The 13,921-nt window shown below is 43.5% G+C and overlaps 1 protein-coding gene across 12 annotated transcripts in view; it reads right to left on the reverse strand.

Annotated features, from left to right (window-relative positions):
• Nucleotides 1-13,921, reverse strand: part of SEC22C (SEC22 homolog C, vesicle trafficking protein) — a 219,751-nt gene that overhangs the window by 98,243 nt on the left and 107,587 nt on the right. For all 12 annotated transcript variants that reach the window (XM_069211005.1, XM_069210997.1, XM_069211008.1 and 9 more), the window contains one exon: nt 1,837-1,902. In XM_069211005.1, the coding sequence (XP_069067106.1) occupies nt 1,837-1,902 (66 nt within the window). The remainder of the gene's footprint in view (nt 1-1,836; nt 1,903-13,921) is intronic.

Consider the following 13,921-nt stretch of genomic DNA (forward strand, 5'->3'; position numbering starts at 1 on the left):
AAAGAGAATAATGGTTTGGGATGTTAAGAAGCAGAAGGTTTGAAAAAATGTATATATAGCAAATTTTCTCCCTTTCTTAACAGTTTGAATGAAAGATGACATATTCTGAAAATGAATACTTTACATTGTTCTTACAAGTAAATGAGATAAGAATATTTGTGGAACAAATGTACAAAAGAGATAGCTTCATACAAATGTTGCATATCATTACTGACCTTGCCCAGCTGTATAGGTAATCATCAACATCAGACTTTTTTCAAAGGAAAACAATGCTTAGCCGTTTAAAGTTTTATCCGTTGTTAGGTAAGGATATTTATGAATTTCTGGATACCTTCAACCGGCCAATGTACACAGGTATCGGGTAAGCCATTTCTACCAGAAATTTTGTACGAATCAGGAGAATAAGATGCATTAGGCAGTAGGGTTCAAATCAGGCTGCGGGGTTTATACTTTGATGAGAGTTGCAGTAAAAAATATTGCAGTTGAAAAGCATGGTTTTTAAGATATGTGCAATATGGAGAAAGTTTGTGAGCCACAGTCACAGTGATATTGGCATACGAAGGAAGTCATTTGAAAAATACTTCTATTCTATGGGATATGGTTAGATGTCTACATTATATGTTCAACTGAACCATAACACGATTGCAAAATCTAAACAGGAAAAGAAAATATCGGGACGAGAACAGGATACAAGTCTCTATATGAGCAGCCTCTTTAATTGATGAAAAATACTTGTTAAATTATAAAAAACCAAAAGATCATGTTCTGTTTGATAGATATTAGCTTATAATACAAAGTTTTGCTGCCAATTAGAATTTTTTTACAGAAGCTTTTTAAATGGCTTCTTAAAGTAACTGAAAAAATAGGTAGTTGAAAATAAATCAAGAAAAGTGGGTAGGGAAAGAATTATATAGGAATTATTACATTTTTTCAGGGTGATAAAAGACCGCATCTGTTATTCTGCTTGTATGTGTGCTAATATTTTTAAAAAACGCAAGAAGGTTCGTTCTTAAATTTAAAAGGAATGGGTTTTAGAAGTTGGAGGTAAATGTAAATCTAGAAATGATACAATGGATGGGAAACTATTATTTCTGGGGTCACTTTGCTGAATTACTTTCAGAAGAATAACCAGCTCCTGACATTAGGCAACAATTTACATCAATCAGGTAAACTCGCTTTAAGATGGTAAAAAACGTTAATTTTTTTAAAACTCTGAACAACAGGAAAATATGCATTTTTCTCTGTTTTCTCTTTACCCCCAAACCTGGGCATTCCAATAGTTTTTGTATACGTTATTATGATGAGAATGCAATGTGTAAAAAAACATGAGCAAAAAGTAAAATCCTGTGTGCTCCTCCTTCATGCAAGCCTTCCTCTTTCAGTTCTCAGAGATCGGCTCTCCAAAGGCGCAAACAGTTAGAACTGTTACTAGCAACTTAGAGACATTTCGAGTCTTCTAATCCTTAGAAAAACTTGAATAATCCCTGTTTATTTGTGAAGACGTTTGCAAAATTCTATATCTCTGTTGGTGTCTTAAGATTTTGGCGACTTGCAGCCTTACAAATCACTTAAATAAAATAGATAATCATTATTCACTGATTGACAATAGTGCAGCAAAGTGCAAATAATTAGCAACGTACTTTCTGGAATTGATGAGACCAAGCTCTTTACAAAAAATCTTATGTTTGTTTTTGCCATGTTCCTTGTATGACATGGAGTCCTTTGCACCACATCTTTCAGAGTGCACCAAGACATAGCAGAATCCAAGCAAGAAAACATAACCAATTAAAATATACTTTCAGGAAACACAAATTCACATGCAAATATAGCACTAACCTGGAAAATACAAGCTATAAAACATGTGAGAAATGCAGTCACATTCCAGACATTCTCGAAATCCTCCTGGAAATAAATATCAAAGACATGTATAAGCGGAGTGAAGAGTAGAAACATAATTTGTGAGAACACTGTAGTTTTATTTCACCAATCACGGGTGGCATACAGTTCTATGGAACAAAAAATATTCTTAACTATAAGCAGTTCTCCAGATAATATATAAATTGGCAAGTTTATATTATCTAACACTGTCGTCGGATGGTATTTGAATGCTAACATTTTAGGAGCATGTCCATCACTTAGGTGGTCATTCTGACCCTGGCGGTCTTTGACCGCCAGGGCGGAGGACCGCGGGAGCACCGCCGACAGGCCGGCGGTGCTCCAATGGGGATTCCGACCGCGGCGGTAAAGCCGCGGTCGGACCGGCACCACTGGCGGGGTCCCGCCAGTGTACCGCCGCCCCATTGAATCCTCCGCGGCGGCGCAGCTTGCTGCACCGCCGCGGGGATTCCGACCCCCCCTACCGCCATCCAGATCCCGGCGGTCGGACCGCCGAGATCCGGATGGCGGTAGGGGGGGTCGCGGGGCCCCTGGGGGCCCCTGCAGTGCCCATGCCACTGGCATGGGCATTGCAGGGGCCCCCGTAAGAGGGCCCCTACATGTATTTCACTGTCTACTGCGCAGACAGTGAAATACGCGACGGGTGCAACTGCACCCGTCGCACAGCTTCCACTCCGCCGGCTCGATTCCGAGCCGGCTTCATCGTGGAAGCCTCTTTCCCGCTGGGCTGGCTGGCGGTCTGAAGGCGACCGCCCGCCAGCCCAGCGGGAAAGTCAGAATTACCGCCGCGGTCTTTCGACCGCGGAACGGTAACCTGACGGCGGGACTTTGGCGGGCGGCCTCCGCCGCCCGCCAAGGTCAGAATGAGGGCCTAAGTGTATTCATTTTGTTTCGGAATCTACTTATGATAGCCATATGCATAAATAAAGCCCTCGGGACAGCAGCAGTTTTATTTCCTTATGGGTCTGTGATCTATAGTACCCCTCTGTATGAAATGGGCTGTGTTGGTAGAAGGTAAACATATAAAATATATACACTGAAGAGCTGTAAGCAACTATTGTTTTCAGCACGTTATCTTGTACAGAGTCATATATTTATTAGAAGTATTATATAGCGAATACGATAGAAAGTAGTTGCAAGTACATTAAAAAAGGGGATCAAAGAAGGAACCCTCACATTATTAACATTCTCAGGATAAAGATTCCATTAACAGCATCCACTCAGAAGTCACCATACAAGCAGTACTGCTTGCACATAACATGAACCAATTAACATGTGGCTGCTATGCAAATGTTGGTGACTCACATAACTCCGGACGTACCTGGAAGAAAAGTTAGACCTGTGTGGGCTCGTTAAGAAATCCTGCATGTTTTTGACACCAGATTTCTTGATTTTCAAACGCTTTCATTTAAAAGAAATGTTCTTGCCTCTTTGGATTCTCAGTATTACACAGGATGCAAGTACCTACTAAGAGAAGCTGAAAAGAACTGGACGCGATAAACCTGAAAGTAGAACGCACCATGAAAGCTAATTTATAATAAATAGCCTTATCATTCTAGTAAATAGCAAAAGAGTCATTCACGGAGCCATCAAGATTTTCTGACTCTACCGGCAAGGATCAGAGAAAATATAAATTATATTTTCTAAGATAAATTCCTTTTTACTTAGCTTAAAACCAGGAAGCCCAGGGTTAACGCTCACTCGGGGTAAAAAAAAATATTTTTTCAAATGAATGAGCAGGAATAGGAATTTTTTTCCTCCTTAGGCCACGGTATCTGACAAATTAACTAAGGAAATCAACTGGAAAGAAGTTTACGGGTTGCCTGCCCCGTTGCAAGCAAGAGAAAGGGAAACAATAACACAAATGTGGCATCAAAACAAACACAGATGCAAACTTGATAAATTTTCAGAAAAAAGTCATATATGTGTACATTTCCTCATGAAAAATTAGTTTCGCATTTCAAAACTTTTTTTTTTCATGTGGAGAAACCCTAGTCTACCCTTTAGCAAAAAATATTTTTCAGAGGCATTTCCCTTAAAATTTCCACACCAAAAAATCATTTATTCATACCATTGACAAAAGTATATTTATTAGTGATTTTGGGGTGGGACAGTATCAACCGTTTCTTGATAAACAACGTTACACGTCTGTGAGTGTTCACCAGTTTTTACAGGTAGACCCACCCACTAGTGATCATAAACCTGCCCCTTGGAGTATATTTGTTTATATACAGTAGAATTGGAATCATACTGGCAGAATTTCATACAAGTAAATTCAGTTGACAAGGGAGAGTCCAACAATTTCCGATTCTATAAATCGGAAATGCATCGGTGATGACCCTACAAATGTATTAATTTGCACACTTGAGAAGAACTTAGGTGCACACTAGTTTTGTGTATCAGTCAGCTAATTAGAACATGCTTACGTGCTCAAAACAACAGAAAAGATTCAAAATCATATGGAGAGTAAAGGGAGCAACTCAATGAAAGAAGTGGTTGCTGATTAAATGTGCAAACATGAACGATGCGTTCACAAAAAAAGACAACACAAGGCATTTTTTTAAACAAATATAAAAAGGTTTCAATTGTGAGTCAGAATGCATTGGCATTCAAAATACAAAAACGTTTTTTAAGGCTTTAAAATGTCACAGTTTTTTCTCCTCAAAAATGCAACATTACGTCAAATATGTAACATATAACTATCATTTCTTTATTTAAAAATAGTTTAAAACATTTTAAGTTATGTTAGTCATCTTAAATGTCCTTTCATAATTCAATCATTGACAAATTACTATTCTTTATGCATGCTTACTTAGTTAGGGCCTGATTTAGAGTTTGTCGGACTCCGTCAAAAAGGTGACTGTCCCCAATATTACAAGTGCCAAAGAATATAGTGGACATGTAAAATAGTGGGTGAGATATCTGTCACATTTGTGAAAGTGCTACCTAGTCCGCCAAACTCTATATCAGTCACTTAGGGCCTTATTACGAGTCTGGTGGTCAGAAGATCGCCGCGGCTGTGGTGGTCTGACCGTCACATTACGAGTTTGGTGGGCATACCCGCCACCAGACCATCGTCTCCGCCAGGATCTAAGCTCCCAACGAGCTTACGGCAGTCCTGGTTGTAATCATCCAGGGTGGCACTGAGTTGATTACAACCTTGTTCCCCGCCAGCCTTATCATGGCTGTTTCCCTACCATGAAAAGGCTGATGGAGAACTAGTGCTGGGGGCCACAGGGTTGCCCCTGCACTGCCCATGCCCATTGCATGGGCAGTGCTGATGCCACCCTGCCCAGCACCATCGGAATGCGCAGACAGTGTGCATAACATGGGTGCTGGTTGGCCCCCTCTGTGCTACAAGATAGCACTCAGCTCCATCAGAGGAGCTGAGTGCTGTCTCTCAGCACTGTAACAGGAACTCTCTGTTTCAAGGTTTCCGCTGGTCAGCCAGTTAAGACCGGCGGAAATCTTGTAACAGGGAGGGAGGTATGCCACTTCCATTCGCAAATGGTCTGAATTGCTATTTGTGAATGTAAACACCCCATTCGAGAATTACGAAAGGCATTTGGCTGCTCCATATTGCAATTCCTTCTTTTTGCAAATCACTAGTTTTGTGATTCTAAACAAGGAATCACAAATAGACATTTCCAAATTGTGAATTGCAGTTTGTATGTATAAAGCATTTCCTGATTGTGACTAGTCACAAAATGCAGTTTTAGGAAACACCATTACCACCAATTTCAATCAGGTGCTAATCAGGTGCAACTATATTAACTGTACCAAAATGCCTTGGACCCTTTCATAATGGCAGCACTGTATGTTTTGTTGAGAAGGATGTGGGCTTTGACAGACATGAAGACGATGAGACAAGAGAGGAAGGTTTAGGGTTAGGATAACCCTGTTCAATCAAAGTAGTGTGAGAAAGTAGCCTCTTTCTAGCATGGTTGCCCCCACTTTTGGCCTGTTTGTCAGTGTGTTTTTACAGTGTCACTGGGATCCTGCTAGCCAGGACCCCAGTGCCCATAGTGAAAACCCTATATGTTAGTGTGTTTTGCCTGTCTCACTGGGATTCTGCTAGCCAGGATCCCAGTGCTCATAGTTTGTGGCCTAATGTGTGTTGTCAGTAGTGCTTAACTGTGGCACTGAGGCTTTGCTAACCAGAACTTCAGTGCTTATGCTCTCTCTGCTTCCAAATTAGTCAACATAGTTTAGTGACTTCATTTACCAATTCCAATTGGCATACTGGACCCCCCTTATAAGTCCCTAGTATATGGTATCTAGGTACCCAGGGCATTGGGGTTCCAGATCCTTATGGGCTGCAGCATTTCTTTTGCCACCCATAAGGAGCTCAGTCAAACCCTTTCACAGGACTGCCACTGCAGCCTGCGTGAAATAGTGCACACGCTATTTCACAGCTATTTTCACTGCACTTCAGTAACTTATAAGTCACCTAAATATCTAACCTTCATTTACTGAAGGCTAGGTACAAAGTTACTAAGTGTGAGGGCACCCTTGCACTAGCAAAGGTGCCCCCACGCAGTCCAGGGCCAATTCCCCAGACTTTGTGAGTGTGGGGACGCCATTACACGCATGCCCTACATATAGGTCAATACCAATATGTAGCTTCACAATGGTAACTCCGAATATGGCCATGTAAGGAAGGTGTCTAAAATCATGGAATTGTCCCTCCATTCCAAATCTGGTATTGGAGAGCCAATTCCATGCATCCTGGGGGCTCCACCATGGACCCCCAGTACTGCCAAACATCTCTCTGAGGCTTGCACTACAGCTACAGCTGCTGCCACCTCACAGATAGGGTTCTGCCCTCCTGGGGTCTGAGCAGCTCAGTCCCAGTAAGGCAAAACAAAGCATTTCCTTTGAGAGGAGGGTGTTACAACCTCTCCCTTTGGAAATAGGTGTTACAGGCTGGGGAAGGGTAGCCTCCCAGAGCCTCTGGAAACGCGTTGAAGGGCACAGATGGTGCCCTCCTTGCATAAGCCATTCTACACCGGTTCAGGGACTCCCAGTCCCTGCTCTGGTGAGAAACTGGACAAAGGAAAGGGGAGTGACCACTCCCCTGTCCATCACCACCCCAGGGGTGGTGCCCAGAGCACCTCCAGTGTGTCCCAGACTTCAGTCATCTTGTTTTCCAAGGTGTGGGGACACTGGAGTCCTCCGAGTGGTCATTGCCAGCAAGTGACGTCAGTGACCCCTCCTGAACACACCTGAACACAGAAACAACATACAGAGAAACACAAGCACCACACTTCCCACCACAGGGATACACACAGCCAACATACAAAGACACACACAACAAAATCCACTAACCCCAGTGTGTCCACCTCTCCCGCCTCCCTGTCTGTCACCTCTACATGCATACTCACAAGCACTGCACCCCCATTCATAGTTTCTGGCCCCATTCTTGCAGTCACCACAACATCAGACATCCAGTCATGCACCCCAGACACCACACCTGCACTCACAACTACTTTGAGTAACACTTGCAGCACACTCACCAAACTTGCAGACACCCAGACAACATCCATTTACACTGGCAGCCTGTCTTGTCCCACTGTTTCTACCCCCCCTTCTCCCATTACACTCAGACATCCCCAGACACCCACCCAATACACATCTACCACACCTCAGCATACTGTACAGGCACCTGCATCCACGTCAAGCACACCTACACCTCTTACAACCACTCTCTCTACCTCCACTCCCACACCTTCCTCCAGGTCCACCCGACTGCCCCTAAAAAACTCTTCCTGTCCTGTGTAGACCTTTTTGAACCCACTGGCCAACCCCGTCTCGTCCCTAAACATGCTCATCTCCTTGCCCTGTCTACTCCTTCCACGTTCAAGTCCGCCCCTGTCCACCCTTCCCATTCATGTGCCCCTTCCCCAGTGAGCAAGAGGCCGCGTGCTGGCCCTGGTGCATGTGCCACCACTCGGTCAAAGCCCGCTCCCCCACCTTCCAATGTTAAACCCAAACCCCCTTCACCTCCCAATCGGAAGCCCAAACCCCCCCTCCCAGAAATAAATCCCCACCCCGCCAACCCCTGCCCCTGTTCCCGGGGTGCCTGGCTGCCCCAATGATTTCCCTTTATGGTGGAGTACCATGTTCACATGTGGGAGTCAAGTTTGGGCCATTTGGGCCCATCAGCCTTTTTGATCTGCACTGGCCAATGGCCTCATTTGGACAATCAGCTCTTACGAGTTCTGAAATAAAGTTTGTGTGGCCAGTGTTGGTGTTGGCACACTCAGGATACGTGGTTTATCGTTTCATTGTGGGGGGGGGGATTGTTGTGCACATGTGTCTACTTTGGGCAGGTTGTCTTGGCCTTGTGTCGGGTAAGTACCTCTTGCTCAGGTGTGTATGGCTAGTGATGTTGTGAGGGGTTGTGAGTGCGTTACGGGGTGGGTGGAGTGGGTAGGTATGTAACTGTGCCCTTTCTTCCCTTGTTTAATAGGTTGCGGTACTTACCATTGTCGTCTTCGTCGGCGGTCACGGTCGCAGAGGTACATGGCAAGGAGCAGCACTGGCATGATTTCCAATTCTCTCTCCATGTGTGCTTCTGTGTGTTCTGTGTGCCTCCAGTGAGTGTTTCCTTTTATTTGGTTCGTTTCCGTCTGGCTTTGAGTGGTGGTGGTTCCCCCCCGGAACTGACGGTGGTCTAGTGCTTCATTATTTGTTGGGCGGGTAGGGCCTTTCCGTTGGCCTGTGGGCGGCCTCTTCTGTCGTTGTCGACACTCCTCTGCTGGCGGTGAGCGTTTTTCAGGCTGCCTGTTTTTCATGTGCTTCTTTATTTGGCGGTCCAGACTGCCAGCCTGGTGGTGGTAGTTACCGCCATCGCCGGCAGTGTGGTCTTTCCCGCCGTGTTCATAATGAGGGCCTATGTGTGCTGTCATCCCCGCAGTCAGGGTGGAGACAGCTCAACATAAAAGAGAGGAGAGGCAGAGGCACAAACCTCTGCATTTAGGTTGGTGGTAGCATTTTGAAGCACCTTAGAAGTATTATTATAGTACTACTAAATGTACTAAAAATGCTATTTATGATTAGGCCCCTGAGTGTTATGTGAAACACTTATGACTCGTATATTGAAAACATGAAAGGATTTCCATAAAGGTTGCTAGCCCCAAGCCAAAACCATTCCATCAGACTCCTATTGAGCGGCACATCAGTGAGTAAATGCAGGAAGCAATTTGACAGTGGCCCGCACCGACCACACATACAGGATCCACCATACCTCAACCATATAGGTGCCTCTGGAGTCTGGACTTTACAGTTCAGTCGCTCACCACAGGGCATTGTGTGGATGTGCATAAGTGGACAGGGATCCTCGGCAAGGGATCACTGAAAGTACCCCTGGGGCATGTGCAAAGCATGCTCCTGAGCTACCTGTCTGGGGTCAAACTCAGATCTTGTGGCAGCCCTTCAGTACCTCCACCACTTATGGCCACTGCAAAATATCACAAGGCACTCATAGAGCAGAGTCTACGCGTATGAGCTAACGTATAATGCACATTTTATACAATGCCTAACACACTTTTGTGGTTTAAAATAAGCTACAGGTAATATGATACTCTCTTTTCATACGAGGTTTCATCTGCTCATGGTACCTCCTATTTTCACAGAATAAGGTTTGGAGGATGAGTTTCAACAGAACTGCCTGCTTTCTCAAAATCTTTGGGCATAATTTACAGTTTAACGGACGGGTTACTTCTTCACAAACATGACAGATATCCTGTCCGCCGTATTCCGATTCTGAGTATATAATGGGATTGTAGTACGGCAGACGGGATGTCTGTCACTTTTGTGACGGAGTAATCCCATCTACCAAACTCTAAATCAGGCCCTTTGTGTGCTGTGCTTTAGTAAATGTTGACATTTCTTTGTTTTTTTACATTACACTGTCCGAAAAAATATTTTAAGTTGTTGTGGTGTTGAGGGTTTACATCACACTTTTCAGACAGTACCTGTTTTGCAATGCAACAGTCAGAGGGTCGGCACAAAAAAAGGGAAGCGGAGGGTCTGCCCAAAAAAGGGACATGGAGGGTCTGCCCCTATTCATGCCTTTTAGCCCATCCCCATTACCCGTTCTAAGTCCCACATAATCTTCTCACCTTTTTTTTACAGATCTTTAATGTTGAGCAAAACTCTTGAAGCAAAGAATCATATGGCCCTTCGGACTCAAATGTAATTAGATTATTTATTGTCAAATAAAGCTTCTTAACATTGAGTTTGAACATTATCATCGATGAGGTATTCATGCAGTGGCGGCTCCTCCGTATGAGCTGAGGAGCGTCGCACCCCCGTCAGCAGCAGCAGCTGCAAAACCTTTTAACCAAACGATAATAAACTATGTTTATTATTGTTTTATTTAAAAGGGGGAGGGGCCACGGGGGTGATGTGCACTGGGGGAGTGCTCAGCACTTCCCCTCAGAGTGCATGTATGTTTGGCCGGCAGTCTCGGACCGGCCAAACGCACATGCGCTGTAGGCTGTCTCTAACCCAGCAACACATTTGCCGGGCTGGAGAGAGCCTGCACAGGCTCCCAGTCTGCCTTGGAGTGCCCTGGCTGGTCGCTCCCAGCCAATCCTGACGCTGCTTTGGGCAGTGTCAGGTTTGGCCACAGGGCAGGCTGGGAGCCTGTGCCTACGTCCAGCCAGCAAGGAAGATGAGCGCGGCGGGGGACAGCGCAGAACAGGTAAGAGTGTTTTTTTTAAATTAAATTAAATTACATTTTAGCAACACCCCCTTCACCCCCGCGCCGCCTCCCCGTCCCACCCCTTCTGCGACCCTTGAGCCGCTACTGTATTCATGGTCTAGCATATAAGGGTAAGTGATAAAAATCGACTGGTGCTACAAAGGACAAATTACCTTATAAAATGCTTTCAACAAGAAGCGCGTAGGGCTGGTAAGGGGGTATCTAAACAACAAGAGCTATGAGATTGTGGCTTACGACCATAAATAATGTGTTTGATGCTTTTTCTCCCTAAAATCTGTTTGCCCCTTCAACACCCTTTCTCTGTATGTCCCTATGGGTACTTAACAAACAAAGCGTGGCCCCAATAGAAATGTTTTAAAAAGGCCATGCTAAGTGAACACTGTTGCTTTCGATGGCATGATGATGTTTCAGAAATGTGCCCTTGTATCTCAAGTATCCCTGTCCTGCTATGGACATATAATTGTATAATACTGTACTGCAGCACTTGCACAGTGCTACATACCCTTGAAGAGGCCGCAAAGCGCTCAGATGTTCATTGGTTCCAGTACTTACATTTGAGAGTGTACGTTGGAAAGGTGTTGGGTGTAGTATGTCCCAGGTGGCAGAAGGCAGAGATGCAGTAGGTTCAGAGACATGCTCAAACACACTGCACCATGCAGCACAGCCCACAAGCATACTGTGCTACAGCGCAAGCATAGATGTAACCAAGCAACGTAACTAAAATGTGTATAGTTCATATTCGGTATCTGGCGGCTATAGACATAGAAGAACTACGTTTTTAGTGCTATCCAGGATTAAAAATGATTGCCAGGTCTCATTATTCGAGCAGGCTTGGAGTTACAAAGCTTTGCTGCCTAGACAGAGAAGGAGGTTCTGCTATTTACGTCTTTTTGAAGAAAGAACAGTTAGTACTGAAGTCAAACTGGTGCACAGAGCTCTTGCATGATGATTTATGAGTTCCGTAGAAGTAAGAATGTTCCAATCCCAAGGATTACTCGGTGAGCTATGAACACAGTTTTCCTGCTCTGCTCCTTGACGTGCATACCTTCAGTTCAGGTGTCACTTTATCTGTAGCAACGTTGAGGCCCGTTAACAGAATTGCGATAAACACTGCGGGGATTTTAAACTATATGGCTCAGACAGATTTAAAACAAGATGTACATTTTCGAAACCAAGACGGATTCGTAAACTGACACCTAACGCAGCATTGTTTGTCTGATATCTCCTCCAGCTGCCGCGAGATGGCGCCAGACTGCAAAAATTGGTCTTTATTGTCCTGACTCGAAAAGACTACAAGGCGAAGTGAATTTCATTTATACGCAGTAAAAATTGATTGCTTACATTATTTAAATACAGACGATTTACCGAAGCACTACTTCATCACTCGAATCACTTGGTTGTTTCTTGGCTATTTGCACCCACTGTTCCAGTTCAGAGCAGATGTGCCAAATGAAGTTCGAGAGTGAGTAAGAGTGAAAATTAATGTTTTGTTTATGTTTTGAGCAGTCTGCAATTAAACATGCAACCCAGTGTACGTAGATTATACTCAAACCTTTCACCCATTTATCAGAACCAGTTCACAAAGGTTCTTTTTACTGTTGCCATTCAACAGGCCAGTTCATTATATTGGAAATCATTTTCGTCCATATCACAGGATGAAAGGGCTATTGTGCCTGCTCAAAAAACACTACAGCAAATTCTATTGAATTAAGTATTCATTTCATGGCATTTATTTTATTTAGCTACTAGATTTGTAGAAACGCTACCGCAGTCATTGGGGATAGGCAACAGTGACATTTCTGTCACAGATGCATAATCTCTCGTAATTGGGGGAATTTTAAATTATGCTGGTTAAGCAAAATTACTGAAATTACATCACTACACTATGTAGTGTAACTATGTGGCTTTCGTGGCTACATTTTACTATGGAAGTACAGATACAACACAAACAATCTGACCACAAGCTGCAGTTGTTGGCGTTTTTCTTCATTTTTTGGCGCGAAATACATTGAACCCGAGGATGAATTGTCCCTAAAATAGCGCTAAAAACGGCTTTTGCATTTTTCATAATTTTGGAAAATATTAGCATAATTACACAAAAGCAAAGTACATGAATTTCGCACACACCTAGTTAGGACGTCCTGGTGCTGAGGATCGCATCAGACTGCCAAGAGAATATCCTGGTTATTAAGAGCAATTACATTCTCTAAATATGGCTATCTAGAATGCCTCTCAAATGTTTTCATAGAATATGTGCATCATTAAAAAAAAAAAAAACATCCTCCTTACCCATGTCCTTTATCGAAATTTGACTAAATCCTAATGTATCTAATTATTCTTTTCAGAGGAATTTAAGTTTAAATTTTGTGCAGCCGTTATCTCCTTTTGAAAGCCCCAAATTAAGTTTAATACATTTGGATCCTCTATAGATCTGCGAGTATGATTCTTCATGTCTTTGAGCGGCCCTCTGCTAATGCACAAGCTCAAACCCTGAGACAGGATTTTCTTCCGGCTCGCTTATTCGGAGTCAGTGTAACAGTGATGAAGAGCTCTATCAGATGCTTTATCATTGATTCAAGACTTTCTACCAAACAGTCTCAATTCCTTGCTAAGTGCCGAATTCACCACATACTTTAGGTGAACAAAAACACACTTTAAATGGTAAGTATTAAGTGTGGAAGCAAAATTGTACCCCAAAAATTTGGACACACCAAAATTTTACCTCATCTGGTTCTCCCACAGGTTGAATTCCATGTTAGGATACCCCTTAAACATCAATAAACAGCGTCAAACAAATCAAATAATAATGGGGCCCGCTCAGTAACTGAGCTCTTGATCAGTAGAAAGGTAAGGGGTTTTATTACAAAATTCAACAACATTGGCAAAGCAAATAGGTCTGGTATTGGCTGCCAGCATTTGGGCAATTCTTGTTTTGTTTTGACATGGGTTTTGCAATACTTTATTGTTCAAGAAGTTATTGGTCCCTCATTATATTTCTATTAAAAAAAACAATGGCTGAAGGCAAAAGTGTTTCTGGATTCAAAAAAGTACACATCACCATGGCACAACCGGCACTGAAGGGAACTACCTTGCATGTGGATGTGTTCCTAGTGAAAGGGCAGCATGCCATAACTCTTAGTGAAGGCAGCCAATGGATGTAGTGGGCTAACATTGCCCCTTGATGTATGTGGGTGTGGGTAAAAGAAAAATGTGAATGAAACATTTGCAAATTAATGGATGACGTCTGGCTGAAAACCCCTCTATGAAACTATGTTATACATAGTTTGAGTAAAA

Source organism: Pleurodeles waltl, chromosome 10 (genome assembly GCF_031143425.1).
Source record: "Pleurodeles waltl isolate 20211129_DDA chromosome 10, aPleWal1.hap1.20221129, whole genome shotgun sequence".
Taxonomy (NCBI): Eukaryota; Metazoa; Chordata; class Amphibia; order Caudata; family Salamandridae; genus Pleurodeles; species Pleurodeles waltl.